A 20848-nucleotide genomic window follows, 5' to 3' on the forward strand; every position below is an offset into this window, starting at 1 on the left:
GGGGCAGCTATTAATTTTCTTGGGGTTTGCTCACTTTGCACTTCGTCACAGCTTTCTCCTTCTACTACTGTGAAAATATGAGACCCCGCCCTCACGGGCTGTCTAGAACTGATATTGCACGTAGCCGTTACTCTGACAGGACCCTGTGTGCGTTCCTGACCTCTCACTGCACAGTGAGAGTAAACATGTCCCAGTTTAAGCTGACATGCAGAGTCAAAGGGTGTCCTAACAGCAGCCTCAAAGCCAGCCTGAAAAATGTATTGAATAGTATGAAAACACCACAGAGACACGTTTAACGTCCACAGCCTGGACTCGGCGCAGTGTGTGTACTGCGCAGGACGTGAGCGCAGCCTGTTGCTGGTGGCAACTGGATCTCCGGAACACAGCCTGGCGTCACACCCGCGCCCACGTGACAAGGAAAAACAAATGCGCGCCACCTGGTTACTTAAACCGTTCCTTCACGCCGAACAAAGATGTTAATATTGTTGTATACAGATGCTTAAAAGTGTTGGAAAATGTTGCTTTTACTTCAAAACTGACGTGAAAGCCTCAGTTCTGTAACGCATGCCCGTGACGCGATTTAATATAATGCAGGATAACACTAGAAAGCCAGACGTCGGACGACCCAGACCAGGCAGTGTTAGATCCAGGGCTGAAACAAAACACGTACGCAAAGTTCATACCAGAAAGGTTCCTTACAGAGTTGGATACAGCTGGAACAAAGGTGGAAGACTCAAGGAGCTGAGAATAAGGTGCTAAGACACTTCAATCACTATATTTCCGCTTACTGCTTTTATCATTTATAATTTAGTCTGACTTTTTCAACGCCCTCAGACACTTAGCCAGAAAGTTCCTGAAGATATGGATGTGGAAAACCTTTGGCCGAGTTCTTCCTCATAAGGCCAAGTAATATTTTACATTTATTTTACAAAGTGGAGTCCTTGAAATAGGTCATGAATAAATTAGTCGGTTTTTAAAAGTAGATCACAGTCTTGTTTGCCACTGTCATGTCTCCCACGTTAGCCCGAGTTCTCTCAGTCAGGGGAATATTGCATGTTGCAGGTCTCACTATGACAGCGTGGTGCTGAGACGAGCCTTTGAAGGATGGAGAGAAGAGTGGTGGACATCCGGGAAGGAGTGGAGTCTTACAATGCGAGCAGAGTGTCACTACAGGTCAGCTCAAGTACTGTACTTTAATATAATTTTGAGGTAATTGTTCTTTACTGGATTATTTATATTTTATGTTACTTGATAGTTCAACTCTGCTTCAGTTCAGAGGGAACTCTTGTAATTTTTACTCCACTACTCCACTCCATTTATCTGACAGTTATAACTAGTAGTTACTTTTTACAGTGAAACTTTTACATAAAACAACCAACCCAACCTTTTGGGCTGTGTCTTGTCGCAGCCCCTCATCATGTTTCAAATGTCTATGAATTGTTAGCGCGTCCACCAAAGAGTAATTTCCCTCCAAACTAATCTGATGATTTCATTTAAATAACTGGTCAAATTATCCAGCGTTTTACCAAAAAAGGAATGATTAGAGAAAAGTCAGAGTTAGAGAAAAAAAGATTTGTGTAGCAGAACTTTGTTTTTTTCTTGTTTCCTTGCTCATTAATCATTTCACGACCTCATATATTTCTCTTGTGACCCTCTGGAGGGGTCTGATCCTGAGATTGGGAACCACTGGACTAAACAACAAAAATGTATATTAAGTAGTTAAAACTAGCTCCATCATGACCAGCTAAGACAATAAAATGCTAAATACACTTTGATGCATCGGCATTAATAATGTATTTTTTTATAAAATAAGTCACAAGGGACTTTTTTTTTTGTGCAAAATCCCAAATTTTGTTTTAAATCCTTTAAGTAAATTTAGCTGACAATACTTCTGCACTTTAAATTAAATCGGATTTTAAATGCAAGACTTATACTAGTTATGGAGTATTTTTATTCGTTGTTTTGGTAATTTAATTTAAGTAAAAGCTCTGAATACTTCTTGCAACACTGGACTTTACAGTCTTATAGCCCAGAAAGTTGGTGACAGATGGTTATTGTGTATGCTAATTGATTATTTTGTGTTTCAGGTATTATCTGTATAACTTGGCATTCCATAGCTGGCGAATGTTTATGTCGTTGCAGAGGGAAAAGAAGAGCAAAGTGCAAAATGCTCAATCATATGGTATGATTTTACAAATGAGAGTATATCCAACCGTATGTAGCCTCATGTTTTGTCAGATATCTCATAAAGCTGCTGTGTCATTAATCACTTTGTTTTCTTAACCAGCTGACAGGCAACGGTCACGCCTGGTTTGGGACAGGTGGGAGATTTTCACAGAGATGAGGCGAATGAAGAAGCGAATGCTTAAATCAGCTTTAGAGCAGAATAGACTCGCAACTCTGCAGTAAGTTTACTGTATTTACAAAGCACAACCCTGTACAGATGCCTTCCTGATGCTACTGCGTGACTGAATAAAAATCTGAACATCTAAGGTGCCTACAATATTTACACACAGTACTGTAGATCTACACTCATAATGTTTAGCAAATTGTCAGTTTTTCCGCTGTTGTTTTTTTTCCTACCTGTGCAGTTCTGTGTGGAGCTTGTGGCAGACTAGGCTGCAGCAGCATCAAGACTTTTACACTTTGGAGGACCAAGCCCTCAAACAGCGGGCACTGACTTTACAGAGGAGGGTAAACATGTTATGCGACTCACTCCTAACTCACATATTTTTGCCATTATTTTCCTCGACATAAACACTGATCTCTGTAGTATTTCCTTTTCTACTTTGTGTGATGTGTACACTACCTCTTTTTTTGGCAAAGGCTTGGCTTCAGTGGAAAGAAATGCACACAGCTTCTTGTTGCCAGAAAGAGAAAGAATCCAAGGCTTCACTTCACTTCATCCTCAGACTGAAAAGAAAAACATTCTACCAGTGGATGGGTTATGTGTCCTGCTGCCAAACCAAAAGAAAGTCACAAGGTCATTTTAATTCCGTGCCTGGCATACATACTTTTTGTGTATATGTTTTTTGAGCTGTATTACTCATTTTTCTCTAACTATTCCCTTTCTGATTTTTTTTTTTTCTTTTTTTTTCTTTTAGGTGCAGCTCAGAATGCCTCTTATCTCCGCCTGGTGAGGATGTGTTGGAGTAATTGGAGCAATGCATTGCATCGCAGGTGGAGTGAAGAGGACCGTTTGCAAGCTGCAGGGAAGTTAGGCAGACAGAGCACCCAACGCAGAGCACTGGAGCGATGGAGAGCTTGTATCCTAATCAATACATAAAATGAACATATCTTTCATTTTCATACCAACTACAGAATCATAAGTAGACCACTGTGGGATAGTAAGTTCTTATAATTATCAGTACAGTTGCTTGATTCCTGAACTTGTCAGTAGATGTGACGTTGTGCAGAGACGAAGCTGAAATAAACCAGATGGCGAGCCAACACTACCAACATCACTTACTGGTAAGAACCAAAAATTAAGCAACTACATATAAGTAAAGAATGTGATCATTGATCATTTCGTGTAATAATAACTGTGTATTCTTGATGCAGAGTGCTGGGTTGCAGGACTTTCTCTTAATGTCATCTGGAACAAAAACCATCGCTTGAACAACACCATGGCTATCCAGCATTATTATCAAACTGTAATAGATGAACACTTATCCTAAAATTACATCATACGTTAAGTACTTCAATTTAAGTTTCCATTGATGGTTGACATTTTATTTGTGTGTTTCTTGTAGATGATGAGGAAGTTTTGGAAATTTTGGCAGGACCGTTTGGAGGAGGCTGAAGACAAGAGTTTTCAATCACTAACAGAAATGGCACAGACTAACTACAGGTGCTTTTATTTCCTTTTTTCAATTTGTGGCTTCACCTACATTTGCCCTGGAGTAAAAGATTATATTAATTAGTATACAGAGTTGCATCTACTTGTTCAAAACTTAATTTTGATTTATTTCTGTGTGATTAATTTGAATTTGAATGTTTATAAGTTAAGTTTTTTTCTTTTTTTTTCTTTTAGGTGCAGCTCAGAATGCCTCTTATCTCCGCCTGGTGAGGATGTGTTGGAGTAATTGGAGCAATGCATTGCATCGCAGGTGGAGTGAAGAGGACCGTTTGCAAGCTGCAGGGAAGTTAGGCAGACAGAGCACCCAACGCAGAGCACTGGAGCGATGGAGAGCTTGTATCCTAATCAATACATAAAATGAACATATCTTTCATTTTCATATCAACTACAGAATCATAAGTAGACCACTGTGGGATAGTAAGTTCTTATAATTATCAGTACAGTTGCTTGATTCCTGAACTTGTCAGTAGATGTGACGTTGTGCAGAGACGAAGCTGAAATAAACCAGATGGCGAGCCAACACTACCAACATCACTTACTGGTAAGAACCAAAAACTAAGCAACTACATATAAGTAAAGAATGTGATCATTGATCATTTCGTGTAATAATAACTGTGTATTCTTGATGCAGAGTGCTGGGTTGCAGGGACTTTCTCTTAATGTCATCTGGAACAAAAACCATCGCTTGAACAACACCATGGCTATCCAGCATTATTATCAAACTGTAATAGATGAACACTTATCCTAAAATTACATCATACGTTAAGTACTTCAATTTAAGTTTCCATTGATGGTTGACATTTTATTTGTGTGTTTCTTGTAGATGATGAGGAAGTTTTGGAAATTTTGGCAGGACCGTTTGGAGGAGGCTGAAGACAAGAGTTTTCAATCACTAACAGAAATGGCACAGACTAACTACAGGTGCTTTTATTTCCTTTTTTCAATTTGTGGCTTCACCTACATTTGCCCTGGAGTAAAAGATTATATTAATTAGTATACAGAGTTGCATCTACTTGTTCAAAACTTAATTTTGATTTATTTCTGTGTGATTAATTTGAATTTGAATGTTTATAAGTTAAGTTTTTTTTTTTTTTTTTTTTCCTTAACAGCAAGTCCGTGTTGAGCAGCTGTTTTCACCACTGGAGAGAGAAACTTGCTGAACAGAAACACATGCAGGTATTTTTAGTAGGACAAACACAACATTTTCAGTACAAGAGCAAAACTTGGAGAACAGACATACATTTATATAAATTAAAGAGATTTATCTCCCAAGAAAGACTTAAATTAAACTGGCAGTATGCCATTGCCTCGAGTCACTCAAATTCAGCTTTAATTACTCTGATGAAGGGTTTTGTTTTTTTTTGTTTTTTTTTTTAAGCTGGAATAAATTTGTCTTTCCTTATTTTAGAGCTGAAACAGATAATCAGCCAGTCGATTAGTCACTCAACAAAAAATTAATTAACAAAATGCCAAATGTTTGCTGGCACTAGCTTCTTAAATGTGAGTATTTTCTGTTTTTCTCTTTTTAGTATCATTGTAAACTCAGTATTTATAGGTTTTACATTGTTAGACAAAAAAAAAAAACTAGCGGTTTGAATGTGTCACCTTGGGTTCTGCAGAAATTATGATGGTTTTCCAATAATCTAATTTTATTGACAGAATAATTAATCGATTAGTTGTCTACATAATCTGTAGATTAACGATCATTATTACGTTTCCAACATAATGTCACAGTTAATAATTGCCTTTGTAAGTGTTTAACTCTTGTTGCCAAAATGTAGGCGAAGAGTAGGTGAAAATATGAGCGATGTCTCTGTGATACTAATTCCTGTATACATATAGTTTAATAATAAACTAAAAAAAACATGCTTTTCTGCAGGAATTGGAGCATCGTGCAGACGTTTGGTTTGCAGAGCGCATGCTGCCTCGGCGTTTCAACTCGTGGGTTGAGTTCACTCTGCGGAGGAGACTCCATAAACAGAGGAGACACAAGGCAGAAGTCTATAATCAGTGAGTTATTGTCTTTTTCCTCCAGACTTGCACTCGTTCTGAGATTTATTTTCAAACCAAGCAGAAGTGACCCAATTTGTTTGTTCACTGTGTTATCAGGCAGCATCAGTGCGCTTGGGTGTTTTACACCTGGTGGGAACGGTCAGAGAAGCACAAGGAGCAGATGCTTTCTGAGCGGATGGTATGCCAGCTGTAGATGGAACCTATATGGGTGATTAGGAGCCCAGCTGTATATCAGACACTGACAGATACCCCGTTGTTATCAGGCAATTCTTCATGAGGAGCGATGCCACGTGCAGAGAGCCTGGGCTCGTTGGAGGCAAAGGACTGAGCAGCAGATCAATGAGGAGGAAAAACAGAAAGCCTCAGACCGTCTGTACCTGCACCGACTTCTCCACAATACGATGACACAGTGGAAGGACAATAGTGCTGAGATTCGAGACAGGTGAGGCAAACTTGGTGCTGCTGGAGTGATTGATTGGTCTGAGTACAAGTATGTCAGAGCTGTGAGCTTACACTGCTGTTGGCTTACAGATGTGTTTGTTTATTTGTTTGCATGTCAGGAGAAACCGAGAGCAGCAGGCCTGTCATCAGGGTGACTTGCGCTGCATGAAATGGGCTCTGGACAAATGGAAAAAGGTGCTTTATGTAGTCTTTGTCCTGTCCAGTCTGTACAGTCTTTTCATACACTGGCTTAAGATTAAAAAAAATAACAAAGTATAATACTGTGTCTCATAAACACTTACTCTCTTCCTTCTGTGAATTTGTTCAATATAACAAGAGCTTCTTATCCATCGCCTTTAAAAGCTCATCACATATATTTCTAGTATGTTTTACTTTGAAATTTTGCATTCTTCTTAGGGCTGTAACTACAATCTGCCAGTTATTTTCTGGAGTAATTGATTAATTGTTTTGTCGATAAAATGTCAAAAACTATGAAAAATGCCTGTTATAATTTCTCTGAACCCAAAGTAGTGACTTCTTATGTCTTGCTTTGTCCGGACAAGAAACAAAAACCCAAAGATATTCAGTTTACTCTCATTTATGACAAAGAAAAAGATCATATAGTCACATTTTGAGAAGCTGGAACCATCAAATGTTCAACATTTTTTGCTTTAAAAAAATTACTAAAAAAAGATAAATTGATTATCTAAATAGTTGCTGATTCATTTTCTGTCGATCGACTAATCGATTAATCGTTATAGCTCTGATTTTTTTTTTTTTTTTTTTTTTTTAAAAGAAAATCAAGAAGGCACAGTTATTTGTGTCAGGTCTCTGTGTGTTAGTGATTCTTGTGTATTTGATCAGTTTGTTCAGAGCCAGAGACTGAAAAAAAGCAAAGTGGAGGAGATGCAGTTTTACCATGAAGCTAAACTTCTCGAACACACCTTTGTGGCCTGGAAGGTACATAAGTGTCAGTTGCAGGCAGTATAATTGCATGATATCGTACTTTGGGGGCGATAAAGCTATATGAAAGCTGATACACTGTGGCCCTGCTGTATTCACAGACACACCACCTGCAAATAACTCACATCTACGGTCATGCAGAGGAACTTTACCAACAGCAAACACAGCGCTTTCTCAGGTATTAAACACTAATACATATATTCTTCAAAATCTGAAATCAAAGTCCGGCTCTCTGTAATTAGGAACCACAGGTGTATATCAGCTCCATCGCTTTCGGTCATGTCTGTCCAGGCAGGTTCTGTCAGTGTGGCGGGAGAATGCAGTGCTGCAGGCAGAAGGCCGGCTCATGGAGCAACGAGCACAGAGTCACTTTCAGCACTTTCTTCAGCTTAAGGTTATAAAGCAGTCTGGTGCCTCAGTCTTCAAAACTAATACAATTATTCCTTTTTTCAGCCCCTTGCTCATTGCTTTCTTTGCACTAAATCTTTGAAGGTGTTTCTTGCATGGAGAGAAGCAATAACACGTGCAGTGTCAAAGCGTCACCAGCAGGGGGAAGCAGTCAGCAGAGCCCAGAGGTCCATAAACCAAGGTAACAACTTTAACTCCACACACAGCATAGATTCAACTCCATTTCAATATTTATTTAATGAAAGCAATCGTAATTTTTTTCATATGAGTGTCACTTCCCTGTGACCCTTAACAGAATTTTAAGGGTCACAAGTTTAAAGAAACATGGAAAATTACCATAGTATTTTGGTAGTAATGTACATTTCGTAGACTCACACCTCCATGGTTAAGAAGATTTGTTTTAATGTGATTTTATTTGATCTCACGGTCACTGCGTACATCTGGTTGGCCAAATTTCAAAGATACATAATACAACAAAGACTGTGATGGAGTAAGAACCCCCCCCACACACACACACACACACACACACACACACACACACACACAAGCACACAAACACACAAACTCAGAAACCCAAATGATATAGACCAAGGAAAACCAAGAGTAGCTTTCTTTTCAAAAACAAATATCCCCGATCATAGCCTTTCTGCAGTGCTTCCATGTGTGAAAAAACCCAAGGTTCCTCCACTTGTCCCACAGAAATGCAATTGTCATCTACTTATTTTTATGTTATATTTTATATTTTCATTGTATTTGTCATATGTCCTCACCACAGATTTCACAGCTGTTAATTATTAATACTAAGACAGAATTCTACTGTTAAGATTAGGAGTGTGTACCTGAAATGCTCTACACCTTGTAAGCTGATGTTCTCTGTGTTTAGTTTGTCTGCTGCAGTCTCTCAGACAGTGGAGGAAACAAACCAGAGAGGCTTGGAGGGAGAGGATGTGTATGGAAAAAGCCAGACAGCACCATAACTCCAAACTCCTCTCTAAAGTACTGAAAGCGTGGAATAAGCATCACTACCAATACCGGAAATACAAGGTTTATGATTCATTTTTCGTTTAACTGTTATATAAAGCCCCATGCTGTGCCATGACTTCTTAAAATGTGACTGTTTCATAGGTGATGAAACGACAAGGAATCTTGTTGCTGAGATTAAAGATGTACCAGACCTACTTTGAACAGTGGAAAATAAAGGTTTGTTGATACGTTTCCCAGGCTGAACAATTAAAGAGGTCCTCCGCTGATTTTACACGTAAAGATCAGTTTACGTGTCTCTGTGACTCCAGAGGAGCTCTGTAAAGTTTGAAAAAGTAACTTTATTGAAATTACAGGATCCAGTGTTTTTAGAGCTTGACCCATATTATTACTAAATGTCAGGATATCTCGGCCTCTGCTGCTTTGACTATTCCTTTTTCAAATGGAATCTCACATGTCACCGAACTTTATGGAAAAATAAAATACCAAATTGCTGGAATTGCCCTTTTCACTCGTAGGGAAAATGAGAGAATTTTCACTGTTTTACTTGTATGATGTTCTCTCTTGTAGTGGTAATTGTTCAGCTTGTTATTGTTAATGTGAGTGGATATTGTGGTCAGACTCTCAGATCAATGTGTGTGGTTTGACTTAATGCAGTTAGACTGGCTTTGATTTTGGTTTACTTCCTGCTAACAGCTGCAGCACAGACGGAGAGAAGTTAAGCAGACGGAGCGAGCGCTCTGGCACTGGTCCCTCACTCTTCAGGCCAAGGTAACCCGTTTCTTTTTCCCAAGGTCTCACAAGGAAATTGAGCACAAAAATTGTAGAATTGGTTCTCACAGGGTTTAATGTGTCTTGATGTGTCTTGGTGAACCTGCTGCAGGTGTTGTATGGATGGAGGCTGTGGGTCACCGAGCAGCAAAGGAAGCAGGTGCAGGCAGCCAGAGCTGCACAGGTCTACAGAGACCAGTTGCTGAGGCAGGGCGTGACATGCATCCTCACATATGCTGCTCATATGAACGATCTCACAACGAACCTCACGCAGCACAGCCAAGAGCAAGTGGGTATTTGTGTGTGCGTTTAATGAATTTCGTGTCGCTTCACTTCAGACATCATGTGTACCATTTCTTCAAGTCTGCCTGTGTCCTGCAGAGATCCCGTCATCTCCAGAGAGTTGTTAAACGTTGTGCTTTGCGGTGGAGGCAGCGGGCGCTGTGTAAACCACGAAGAGAACAAGCAGTGAAAGGGCAACCACCAAAAAAGAGTGTCACTTTCTGTTTGACTACCCTTGGACTGAAGAGCGATTCCTCGTCTGACTCAGTGGAGCAGGAAGCTGAAGATGGAACGCTTAGCAAGCTGTGAGTCTAAACCCTGGCAGGCTGTGAATCTGTGTTTAACAAATGGACTCAGTCTTACAGACTTTGTCACTTTTTTGCAGGCTTCCCACCCGTAAGCCTCGACGACAGCCGCGTCGCTGTGAAGAACTGTTTGAGTCTCCACTGACAGTCTTGCCACATACAGGGTAGAGCATTTGTGAATTAAATAACTTTAAAAAAAAAAAAAATTTATTTTACATTTTTTATTTAAAATAGTCAACATGCATTACATTATTTTTGAATAATACACTTTTTCTCATATTAGAAATCATCTTAAATCGAAATATCATGTTAAAAATCTTTAAGTAGGAGCCACTTACAAATGCTTTTTTTTCTTTTTTTGTTTTTCTTTTTCCTTTCTTTCTTTTTTTCTTTCTCTAGCACCCAGAACCAGTCGGGCATCACTGCAAAACCTTCGGAGTTCAGTTCTCCTTCCCAGAAAAACCATCCTGCAGTGTTGTCCTGCATCCTTCCTGCTGAAATCCTTGTTTCCTCCACACGTCAGAGCACCACCACATCTACTGTGCCACCCTCTGAGCGTCATGCGTCTATTGTAGACTCCTCTCAGGGAACCCAAAACCAAGACCTTCTTTTACCTCCTTCTGCTTTCATGACCACTGGGCCTCAAAATATGGTAATAATGACCTGTTTGACTTGGAGAGATATCAATATACAATCCTAAATTACGTGATTCAACTTGGTTTATATCATGTTTTTTCAAGTTGGGAAAGACAAGCAGCCCAGGTTCTGGACATGCTCCACTTCCACCTTCTCATCAGTGTGTTGATCCCTTTAACCATAATTCCAGGTATCCAGGTATGGTAGCTGCACTTTTAGTGAGTTATTTTTTTCATTCATTATAAAAAACATGACTGTTTAAGTTTGGGTTATAAACCATAACACCATGGTCAAGACAACTTTTTATTTTGCTTTTTCAAGAGATAAATCTGAGAGCATCCAGTGAAGAAACTGAGGGTCATCATGCGGAAGATGTAGTAACTGATCCAGCATCAGTTCTGACAAGAGAACTGCTTAGCATTCAGCTGGACATGAAGAACTTCCAACAGGACAGGAAGCAGCTCCGGTAAAAAGAAAAGACCCGTTTTTCCACTCTTCTCATGTTGTTGTCCATGTTGTCACCATAGTAACTGATGTTTGGTTGTGGGTGTGTGTCTACTCAGGGCATGGCAAAAACTGAAAGAGGTATTGCAAAGTTGGCTGGAGACTACTGGAGAGGATGAACAAATGGTAAAAAATTCAGTTTGTCAGGAGCTGAAAGAGGTAAGAAGATCAGATAATTTTGAAAGTTTTTTTTTTTTTTAATGTACAAGTATCAACACTTTTATACTTGAATTTGGCGCAAACAGTGCAGTTGCACAAGGGCACTATTGTCATTAGCTTATGTACCGAAGTTTGTAATTTAAACTTAAAATGTGTTTTATGATAACGACTCTGATTTTTTTTTTTTTTTTTTTGTTTGTTTGTTTGTTTGTTTGTTTGTTGTTCCCCAAGTCTCCAAATGTCTCCCAGGTCATTTTTGATGTTCTGAAACTCAAAACATTTGAATTTCAAACACCAACAGTGAGCTTAATACTTAATCTAGAAAAAAAATCTTTTGTTGGTTAATGGCCCCTCATTCACTTCGTAACTATGACTAATTATAAATAACAAATAAATACAACTAAGAAAAAAATGTACCTTTTCCACTCACTTTGACCAAACCTGGGAAAAAAGAGATGTTCATTGCTCAGCCAGAATTTAGGCAGTTCTGTTGTATCCCAAGTGGAAATACATTCAAGTGTCTGAGGTAACTGAATTATGAAAAGAGACAGGGCACGCTGCCAGTGCCAAGTTACTTAAAAGTAACTTCCCAAATTACATTGATGGCTTAAATTTTGTATGCATTCTTCTGAGGCCTCATTTTAGCAATAAATTTCTGTCAGCATTCAGAGGTCACATAAGGGGAAGCTGTACCTGTGTCAAAGATGATGTTTTTGATGTTGACAGCTGGAGGAGCGCATCGACGGACTGTCCGCCGAACTGGCAAAACGAAAGCCGACGATGCTGCTACACGCAGAGAGGATCCAGCATTTGCAGACTGTCCTCCACACTTCAGGAGTTTCTTCTCTCTGTCGGAAAACAAAAGAGATGGAAACTGACCGCTCTGTGTTTACAAGGTGCCAGGAAACAGTACTGGTCGTCACACACTCCCAAAGTGATTGCGACGGCTGATTTTTGGACTGCTGTTCGTCTGCCGTTATCCCGTTTCTTATAACAATGTGAAGGCTGACTTGACGATTAAATGAGAAAACTGTTAACACATATTTTGCTATAAGCTTGCTTGTTCTTTTTTTAGACTGAACCTTTATACCTATACTGCACACAGCTTGTGAGGGGAAAGAGTGGATATCTTAATGTCCAGGTAATGCTACTTGTTATTGTTAAATATCATGTAAACAGTCTTAAAATTGTCTCAGCATATCCACAAACATTAAAGCCCAGCACCTTAAAGCAGCCTTCATCTCTGCATCAACACTTTAAATTTACGGAAACGTTGGATAGGGGTCGTCCTTGAGACAGATGTGCTAAATATTTTCCATATGTGTGCAAAAAGTGACTTAACTGTTTTCAGAGGAGCGGTCCTTGTGCAATAGGTATTCTGTTTCCCCGTTGGTACCAGTGCCTCTAATACTTTTGAAATCTATGCAGGAAAATCAGGTATTTCAGACTAACAGAAAGGACAGTTGTCTGTTGTGCCCTGCAGACTGCATAAGGCAGATTTGTCCAAATCTTTGATCTGCAACAGGGCAGAATGCGAGGACTTTATGCTGTTTTACTCTTTTTCATCTTTGTCTGCTGCATCAGTGGTAAGTTTTATTACTGAAATAGTTAATTTATTTACATTGATAAGTTATTTTAAGCTCATATTCAATCTCACTGTGTCACAGAATGTTCTACGACCTTTTTTTTTTCTTTTTCTTTTGTTAGTTTTGACTTTTGATTGTTGCTGTCAAAGTTGTTGCCCTCTGGATCTTTTTGCTTTTCAGGACATTATTAAAACTGGTTTTAACATTATAAATGTTGTAGAATCATTTCACAGTTTACTGATCTGCAAAGTTGGCTTCAGATTTTTTTGACTAATGAATGCACAAATAAAATCATTAAATACCTGCATCTTAAATCACAAATATACGTGAAGTTGACAAATAAAACTAAATCCTGCACTAGATGTTCAGTATATTTCTCTACTGACTGACTTGTGTGGACTGCTTGAACTGTTCCTTGCATGACAGCTAAGAAGATGCGGTGGTGCACAGTGTCAGATCCTGAACAGAGGAAGTGTGCAGAACTAGCTAAAGCTCTGGTGGCAGTGCTACCTCCAGCTGCTGTGGCAGCTTTTGCCAGACTCTCGTGCATACGTGCAACCAGCACGACTGACTGCATCGATAAGATCAGGGTGAGCCGTCCTTCACCTGAAATACAACATCATGATGTTAGCCCTTCTTGAAATGTAGCGAAAAGGTAATGGCAAAAAATAAGAAAGCTATACAGTTAAATTCTTTAATTACAAGGTTTATTCATTGAGTATCAGTGCGGAATAGAATAATTAAATTTGCCCAAATTACATATTTCTCAAGAACCTGTTTATGCTGCCAGAGGTTAAGCAAATGCACAAAGGAATATAAAGACATACCAATGATGAGATTATTTGTTCCTTCATAAAATGTTGATTTAGGGATTGTACGTGTGTGTATGTGTGTATATATATATATATATATATATTTTTTTAATAATATAAACAGTGACATTGCAAAAGATGACAGCACAATATCAAAACCATGCTACACGCAGGCTTGTAAAAATGACATTTTAAAAAAATGAAAAAAAATGAAATTATCACAGTAGTACAGTATAAATTAGTTAAATATCAACACTTTCAATTTGATTTAGTTTTGTTACATGTAACTGTAAGATTTGTTTACCTCTTAGTGTTAAATCCAAAATTCTGCCCGGTAGATGTTATTTCCCTTTAAAAGAAGACAAACTGCACTGGGAGAAATTGTATATTTCTCTGTACCAAAATACAGTTTTGGATTTGAAGCCGCAGCCCCACAAAATCTGGAGAAGTGAAGAGGTTTGATAACTTGGTCTCTCTTGGGAGGGCTTGTATAATGGATTTTGAAGATGTATGAACCCTGTTGGAACACTGCTATATTAACATCTGCTTTGAGTTGGGATGTTAAAACTCACTCCTTGAATTCTTTGTTTCAGGCAAACCGTGCTGATATAGTGACATTAGATGCAGGAGAAGTTTATTCTGCCGTGAAGCAGTTCGGCCTCGTTGCCATCGCCAAGGAGATATACCGTGACGGTAGGTTTACTTCACATTTCTGAGAACATGTCTCTTCAGCACTGTTTTCTGAGCCAGTATGCCTGTCTGTGATCGTCCCTCTGTGTCTACACTGCAGGAGGCTGCATTCTGTCTGTGGCTGTGGTGAGAAACAGCAGCTTGGACATACGATCCCTGCAGGGCCACAAGAGTTGTCACAATGGGGTTCGATGGACAGCTGGATGGAGTCTTCCTCTCGGCTTCCTGCTGTCCCGAAACTACCTGAGCTGGTCAAAGGAACAGCCGCTCAGTCAGGGTAATGAGAACATTATCAGCAGCACCCGGTGCATGCAGTACAGGGTTGAATGTTCAGGTCCTCTGGTTTTTCAGTCCCCTGATCTGTTTTTTTCCTCTCAAGCAGACGTCAGTACCTTTTTCAGTGCCAGCTGTATTCCTGGAGCTGCTTCCATGGCACCTCCTCTGTGCGCTCTGTGCCAAGGCCAGAAGTCTTACATTCGCCAGAAGAATTACAACTGCGAAACGTCCCACAGTGAGCCCTTCTACAACAACCAGGGAGCCCTCAGGTCAGGCTTAGCTAAAGGTCAACAACAACGCAGGTTTACTGCATTTCAAACGTGAAATTACAGTAAAAACATTAATGAATTTCTCCTATTACCTCTTTTGCTCTGACACAGATGTCTCAGGAGCGGGGCAGGGGATGTTGCATTTGTGGACCATTTAGCCCTTGAAAGTATTGATGGTAATCAGTATCTTCTAATGGAGCTACTTCTATAGTAACTTACTATTGATTCATTCTGTTATAATTAAAAGCTTTTCTGCAGAGTCCTTGTGGCCTTGGGATTTAAAACCCTGACCATATCATTGCAACGTCTCCAGTTTGAACCCAGCCAGAGCCAATGTCCCTGTCTTCCAATTTTCTGTCAGTTCTCTAGTGTCTGTCTATTAACTAAAAGCAAAAATGCCCGAAAAATACTTTGGGGAAAAAAAACCAACCGGTATACACGTACCCTCAGTGGGTACTTCTGCAGTTATCAGGGGGTACTTAGAAAGACTATAGTGTAGCTCAGCAAATTTGGAAATAAAAGTTAATTTTAATTTGGTAAAAATAAATAAATAAATAAAAATGATATACATATCAAAAATATTTGTGTTTAGCAGAAAAAGAAAACACATGAAACAAACTACAAATTAGAGACTGATCTTTAGTGTATTAACATTCACAATAACCAATAATAAGCTACCAGCTAAGCTGACTACACAGTTTACCACCGATCTGAGTCCGTTGCAACACCTGAACACCACCTGCTACAACTAAGAGTAAGTGAAAACTATTTTGCAGGGAGCAGAGAAGTCGAAAAGCTAAACGTAATGGATGTATAATTGAAACGTCCAGCATCTGCCAAACCTGCTCCAAAACTGCTGAAAAAAATAAAAAAGAGATCAATCCTAAACATCAACGATTCCAGGATCCCTATGTCTTGCATGAAAACATTATTACAACAATGTCTGGTTTTATATATATTTAATGGTGTGAAATAAAAACCAGTTTAAAATCAGTTCTACCGCTGAACTAGACAACATCCTGCTGTCCCTTACAACTCACAGAAACAAACTGAGAAGCTGCTTTTTTAAGGATTGTGACCATCTGCTTTTTCACCCTTTCTTCATATCCTATCTGTTCTCTCAGAGAGTGAGAGCAATGAGTTCAGGTTACTGTGTACTGATGGCACACAGGCTCCTCTCAGCCACTACAGAGACTGTAATCTGGGACGCGGTCCGGGAGGGGGCATGGTCACCAGATTCAGCTTTCGCAAGGTTGCTCGCAAATTTCTAGTGACCATGCAGGTGATTTTTTTTTCAGTCCTTTGCTTTTCCCTACAAATATCACACATTATCTGCGTGTGCTCCGTGTCCGTAGTTGTTGTTTTATCCCCGTAAAAATAAAAAATTCTTTAAGGATGCCGACTTTGTTATTCTTCAGATGCTGTTTGGCCAACGAGGGAGAGAGAGGCAGCGCTTCCAGCTCTTCAACTCATTCACTTTTGGGGGACACGATCTTCTCTTCAGAGATGTGACAGATAAACTCGCTATTCTGCCAGATGACATGGACGTCAGTCAGGTGCTGGGGCTCGATTATGTGGCTCTCCTCAAAGGGCTCGGACATGAAGGTGCTCACCTCCACTGACGTGTGGGGATTTTTGATTTTCATGCAGAAAAAAAGAGACTGGCTGTGATTGTGTGGCGTCATTGAACCTGTATGTGTGCAGGAAGCTCTCTGGAGGACAGTGTTGTGCGATGGTGCTGCATCAGCCATGCAGAGCAGAAGAAATGTGAACAGTGGGCTCTCAGTATTAAGTCAGACCCGCTTGTGTGTATCAGAGCGGTCTCAATGCGTGACTGTATCGAGAAAATTAAGGTAAGGCATACAAATCGCAGGATATCAGGATTTTTATCAGACTCGGAAAAGTACTGTTATAAAAGCTCCTGCGACCTCTGTGTTTACTACAGAAGGACGAGGTGGACGCCGTCTCGCTGGATGCAACTCACTCATTCATCGCTGGGAAATGTGGTCTTGTCCCTGTAGTAACTGAATATTACGGTAAGACTCTATTTATGTCAGTTTATTCAAAGGTCTCTCATCATAGTACACACACTCATCAAAGAAGCTACACCAAAATCACGAGCCCCTTCTGTATTCATTATGGACTGTTGGTCTTCATATTAATCCTGTAACGATAAACCAATTAATCGATTAATGGATTGAATTTCAAATTGCAAAAATGTTGATATTTGATCCCAAGTCATTTATCAACCAAAAGTGCCAGCATTTGCATTCAGTTTGCTACTTTTTTCTGTTTTTATGTCAGTGTAAATAGACTATCTTTGGGTTTTGGACTATTACTCAGACAAAACTAGCGTTCTGAAGGCACTGGACAAGGCAGTGTAAAAATAATATGGTCGTTAACTAACTAATCATTTTAATTTTCAGTCAATTTACAGATGATTTTCTCACTTAACTGACTAATCATTTTGACAATTAAATCTCAGAAAATAGCAAAAATGCCCCTCTTAGTTTCCCAGAGTCCAAGGTGATGTCCTCCATATTGTTTCTTTTATCCAACCAACAGTCTACAACCCAATTTTCACTTCTATAAAACAGAGAAAAGCAGAAAATCCACACATATGAGAAGCTGGAACCAGTGAATGTTTGGTATTTTTGCTCGAAAAATGACTCAAACAATTAATCAGTTATCCAAATTGTTGCTTTTTAATTTTCTGTATATTGACTAATAAGCTAAACATTTAAACTCTAGCAGTTATTGTGATTGAATACAGAAGCCTTGACTGTTCAGGCTTTTTAAATCATTGTGCAACAAAGGATAATAATGAAAATAGTATTAATAAAGAATAATACAAAATCAAATAAGTGCATATAAAGAAACGAGTATAAACAAAGTATATCATGAAAAAGCAAAACATAGCTGAACCAGAACTTTGGGTTGTACCTTGATGTTATTCACATCACTTCAAAGCAAAATTTCAAATGAAACAACTGATGGATGTAAATTTACAATATTTTTACAAACATGTCCTGTCTGATGGAGAAAGTTACTCCTTCAATCCAACTAAATGGTTAGTTGGTAAGTGGTTAATCTAGTGATTAATTATCAGATCAATCAGGGGATTAGTTGCAGTCCTAGTCTACACTAATTAAAAAGGATATTGATCTATTTCTGCTGTGTTCTCTTGGACTCTCTCAGGAAGAAAATGTGCGCTTGCTGACGGATCAACTCACTTAGAGACAGATGGTAAGAGGAAAACAAAAGCCAGCTAAAGAAAGCTGAAAGCTGATGTGATTATCGTCTTTGAATGGTAACCACCGCTGTCCGTCTCTCAGTGTTGCCCTCAGTGGTGGGTGTAGCTGTTGCAAAGCGCTCCAGCAGAAACGTATTCATCGGAAACCTCGGAGGGCGTCGCTCCTGTCAGGGCCACATGTACAGCCCCGCGGGCTGGCTGCTGCCCTACAGGCACACTTTAAGCCTTGAGCAGAACGGCAGCTCCCCCTGTGATCCAAACCGAGGTGCGGTTTCCGATCTTTCAGATGGAGACCTGCTTTATTGAACTTACACGCAAATATTCACCCTTTATTTACGCCGGCAGTCCTCTTGTTGTTGGCTGCTTGTCTTATTGGCATTTTAAACTTAATCCACCATTGCAGAGACCCTCACATGTAACTGCAGTCCGTCACTTTGTGTGTTTCTTAGTATACAACAAGGTGTTTTGGAAAGGCTGTCTTCCTGGCTCTCAGGGGAATCTGTGTAAAGTGTGTATGGGAGGCACCGGGGAGGCTGCAACCAAACGCTGCGCTGACAACCACAATGAGCGTTACTATGGAAACATGGGGGCTTTAAGGTATGAGCATTTGAAATGTGCTTTTTTAATTTATGAAAAAGCATGTTTTCTCCCTTACCTGTAGTGGTATCCAGCCATTAAGATAGATTTGGTTTTATATGTCCCTATTTTAAGATATTTGTCCAATACAGTTGCTGTGAATAGAATTAAGTTTGTGGTGCTCACAGCATTGAAAAAAACATGTTTAAACCAGAATGGACAGGTTTTCTGGCCACTTGGAGGCAGCCGGAAACTCAACACTGACACGTTATCACCTGTTAAGTGGATTATGTTGAACTTTTTAGCAAAGAGTTGCTTTTTTACACATCCAGTAGTTACAGAGCAACATTACCATTCATTTGGAGTCATGTTCGTGTCCGGACTAAATCCAATATTCACTCTGCTTTCAGCTATTTGTTTTTTCCAACAACTCTTGAGGGAAATATGTGTCTCTTAAGCTACTAAATGCTCCACTATGTTCAGAGCGGAGGCTGAAATCTTGGAGACCGATATCTCACATAAAACCAAAACTGTCTGAGTGAGAAAATATGATTTTTATATAATCTGATTGAACTGACCCTTTAATCCTTTACTGGTTATTCATAGGTGTCTGGTTGGAGATCCCAGTGGAAAAAGCTACGGCGATGTGGCCTTTGTTGAGCAGCACAACCTTCAGGCCAGCATCCTCAGTGAGATATTCAAGATATCTCATTTTGTGTTTATTATGTTTCAGTATGATTTTGTCATGTTGTACTTCAGGTTTGAGCTCCACTGGTTGGGCAGAAGGGTGGACGTCATCAGACTTTGAGTTGCTGTGTGGCGACGGTCGCCGGGCCCCTTTGTCGGAGTGGGAGAGCTGTAACCTCGGAGTCATCCCACCGAGCACCATCATGACACGGCCAGTGCTCACGGCACGAGTGTATGACTTCCTCATGAAGTCGCAGGTCAGCTTATGTAATCAAATTTTTATAATAAATGGGAGCGTCTTAAATCAGGTTTTCCTTGTACACACTCTGTGGTTACCCACTTAGCGCCACGGTGGGCAGTCTACAAGACATGGGACTCTGCTGTCCCTTGACGTCATTAAGAAAAGTAGCTCAGCAGCACCTCTACCATCTAAAGTAAACCCTGATGATGCCTTTCTCTTGTTAGCCTCAATCAGAGCTCCACAGGACTTGCCATTGCATGTAGGACAGGGTTATTTCAGGTCACAGTTGGATGCTTTACTTTAAGACATATATAGACATTTTAACAGCCGTACAAGAACTTTACCTGAAAAAACTCATAGTCTAAAACTGGTACAAAAACATTACTGAAGTCTTGATAGCAGCACTAGTCACAACCACATTGCCAACGATGCACTTTTTTGTTTCTTCTGATGAATGTTGGTGTAAACCAGGAGAGACATAAATTATGATATCAGCCATTGCAGAAAGGACATGGTGAGTGTTTAGGTGGAGAGTATTCCTTTAAAATTTTTAAACACATTTTCTTTTTTACTATAAAGGAAACTTTGGCGGCCAACCCAAACACAGAGTTCAAGCTCTTTGAGTCTGAGCAATATGGAGAAAGCGATCTGCTTTTTAAAGATGCAACACAATGTTTCGTCCACACGAGCCATATGGACTATCGCTCCATCCTCGGAGAGGAGTTTTACACTCACGCAGAAACTGCCTTCAACTGCACGCGCTCTGGTACGACTACAAGCAAATACACTGCCTGGTTGTCATGCATGTCAAATATCTAACCAGCTAATGTATACCTTGCTTTTCCTTACAACAGATATCTTGGAGTTTTGCAATCAGGAGGTGTGCAGAATATTCTAACGGACATAGAGAAGGAAACAACCTTTTATGTGCTTCTCGCTGGTTAAACCCTTCATACACATATTTATTTCATCCATAACTGATGACTGCAAACCATCACTTGTAGCATCATGCTCACACTACTCTGCTGGGTGACTGGTTATGCACAACAAGGGTCTGGATTTCATGTAAAATGAGGTGGAAGACATTTCAACAACTGCAACAATTTTTTTTGTCAGTCATTACATTTTGCTTTTAC

The 20848-nt window shown here is 39.7% G+C and overlaps 2 protein-coding genes across 2 annotated transcripts; both read left to right on the forward strand.

Annotated features, from left to right (window-relative positions):
- The first annotated feature begins 209 nt into the window (after positions 1 to 209).
- Positions 210 to 13207, forward strand: sfi1 (SFI1 centrin binding protein). The gene is made up of 31 exons (XM_040159599.1): positions 210 to 752; positions 835 to 906; positions 1063 to 1173; positions 2088 to 2182; positions 2288 to 2405; positions 2592 to 2694; positions 2827 to 2983; positions 3105 to 3266; positions 3401 to 3471; positions 4491 to 4583; positions 4683 to 4780; positions 4969 to 5035; positions 5739 to 5869; positions 5969 to 6050; positions 6136 to 6314; positions 6433 to 6508; positions 7178 to 7273; positions 7378 to 7454; positions 7568 to 7670; positions 7769 to 7865; positions 8568 to 8728; positions 8810 to 8884; positions 9362 to 9436; positions 9549 to 9725; positions 9818 to 10023; positions 10104 to 10187; positions 10423 to 10675; positions 10764 to 10857; positions 10981 to 11125; positions 11223 to 11322; positions 12049 to 13207. Exons 1-31 carry the CDS (start codon positions 565 to 567, stop codon positions 12271 to 12273), a joined length of 3771 nt encoding a protein of 1256 aa, XP_040015533.1. The 5' UTR covers positions 210 to 564; the 3' UTR covers positions 12274 to 13207.
- zgc:172271 (uncharacterized protein LOC100000381 homolog) lies at positions 12854 to 20686 on the forward strand. The gene is made up of 17 exons (XM_040159600.1): positions 12854 to 12908; positions 13335 to 13498; positions 14314 to 14413; positions 14511 to 14687; positions 14793 to 14955; positions 15067 to 15131; positions 16080 to 16237; positions 16374 to 16560; positions 16660 to 16808; positions 16901 to 16991; positions 18154 to 18201; positions 18291 to 18473; positions 18658 to 18805; positions 19391 to 19473; positions 19544 to 19728; positions 20292 to 20478; positions 20567 to 20686. The coding sequence occupies exons 1-17, from the start codon at positions 12854 to 12856 to the stop codon at positions 20608 to 20610; spliced, it is 2187 nt and encodes a 728-aa protein (XP_040015534.1). The 3' UTR covers positions 20611 to 20686.
- Positions 20687 to 20848: the final 162 nt, after the last annotated feature.

This window comes from Xiphias gladius, chromosome 21 (assembly GCF_016859285.1).
Source record: "Xiphias gladius isolate SHS-SW01 ecotype Sanya breed wild chromosome 21, ASM1685928v1, whole genome shotgun sequence".
Lineage (NCBI taxonomy): Eukaryota > Metazoa > Chordata > Actinopteri > Istiophoriformes > Xiphiidae > Xiphias > Xiphias gladius.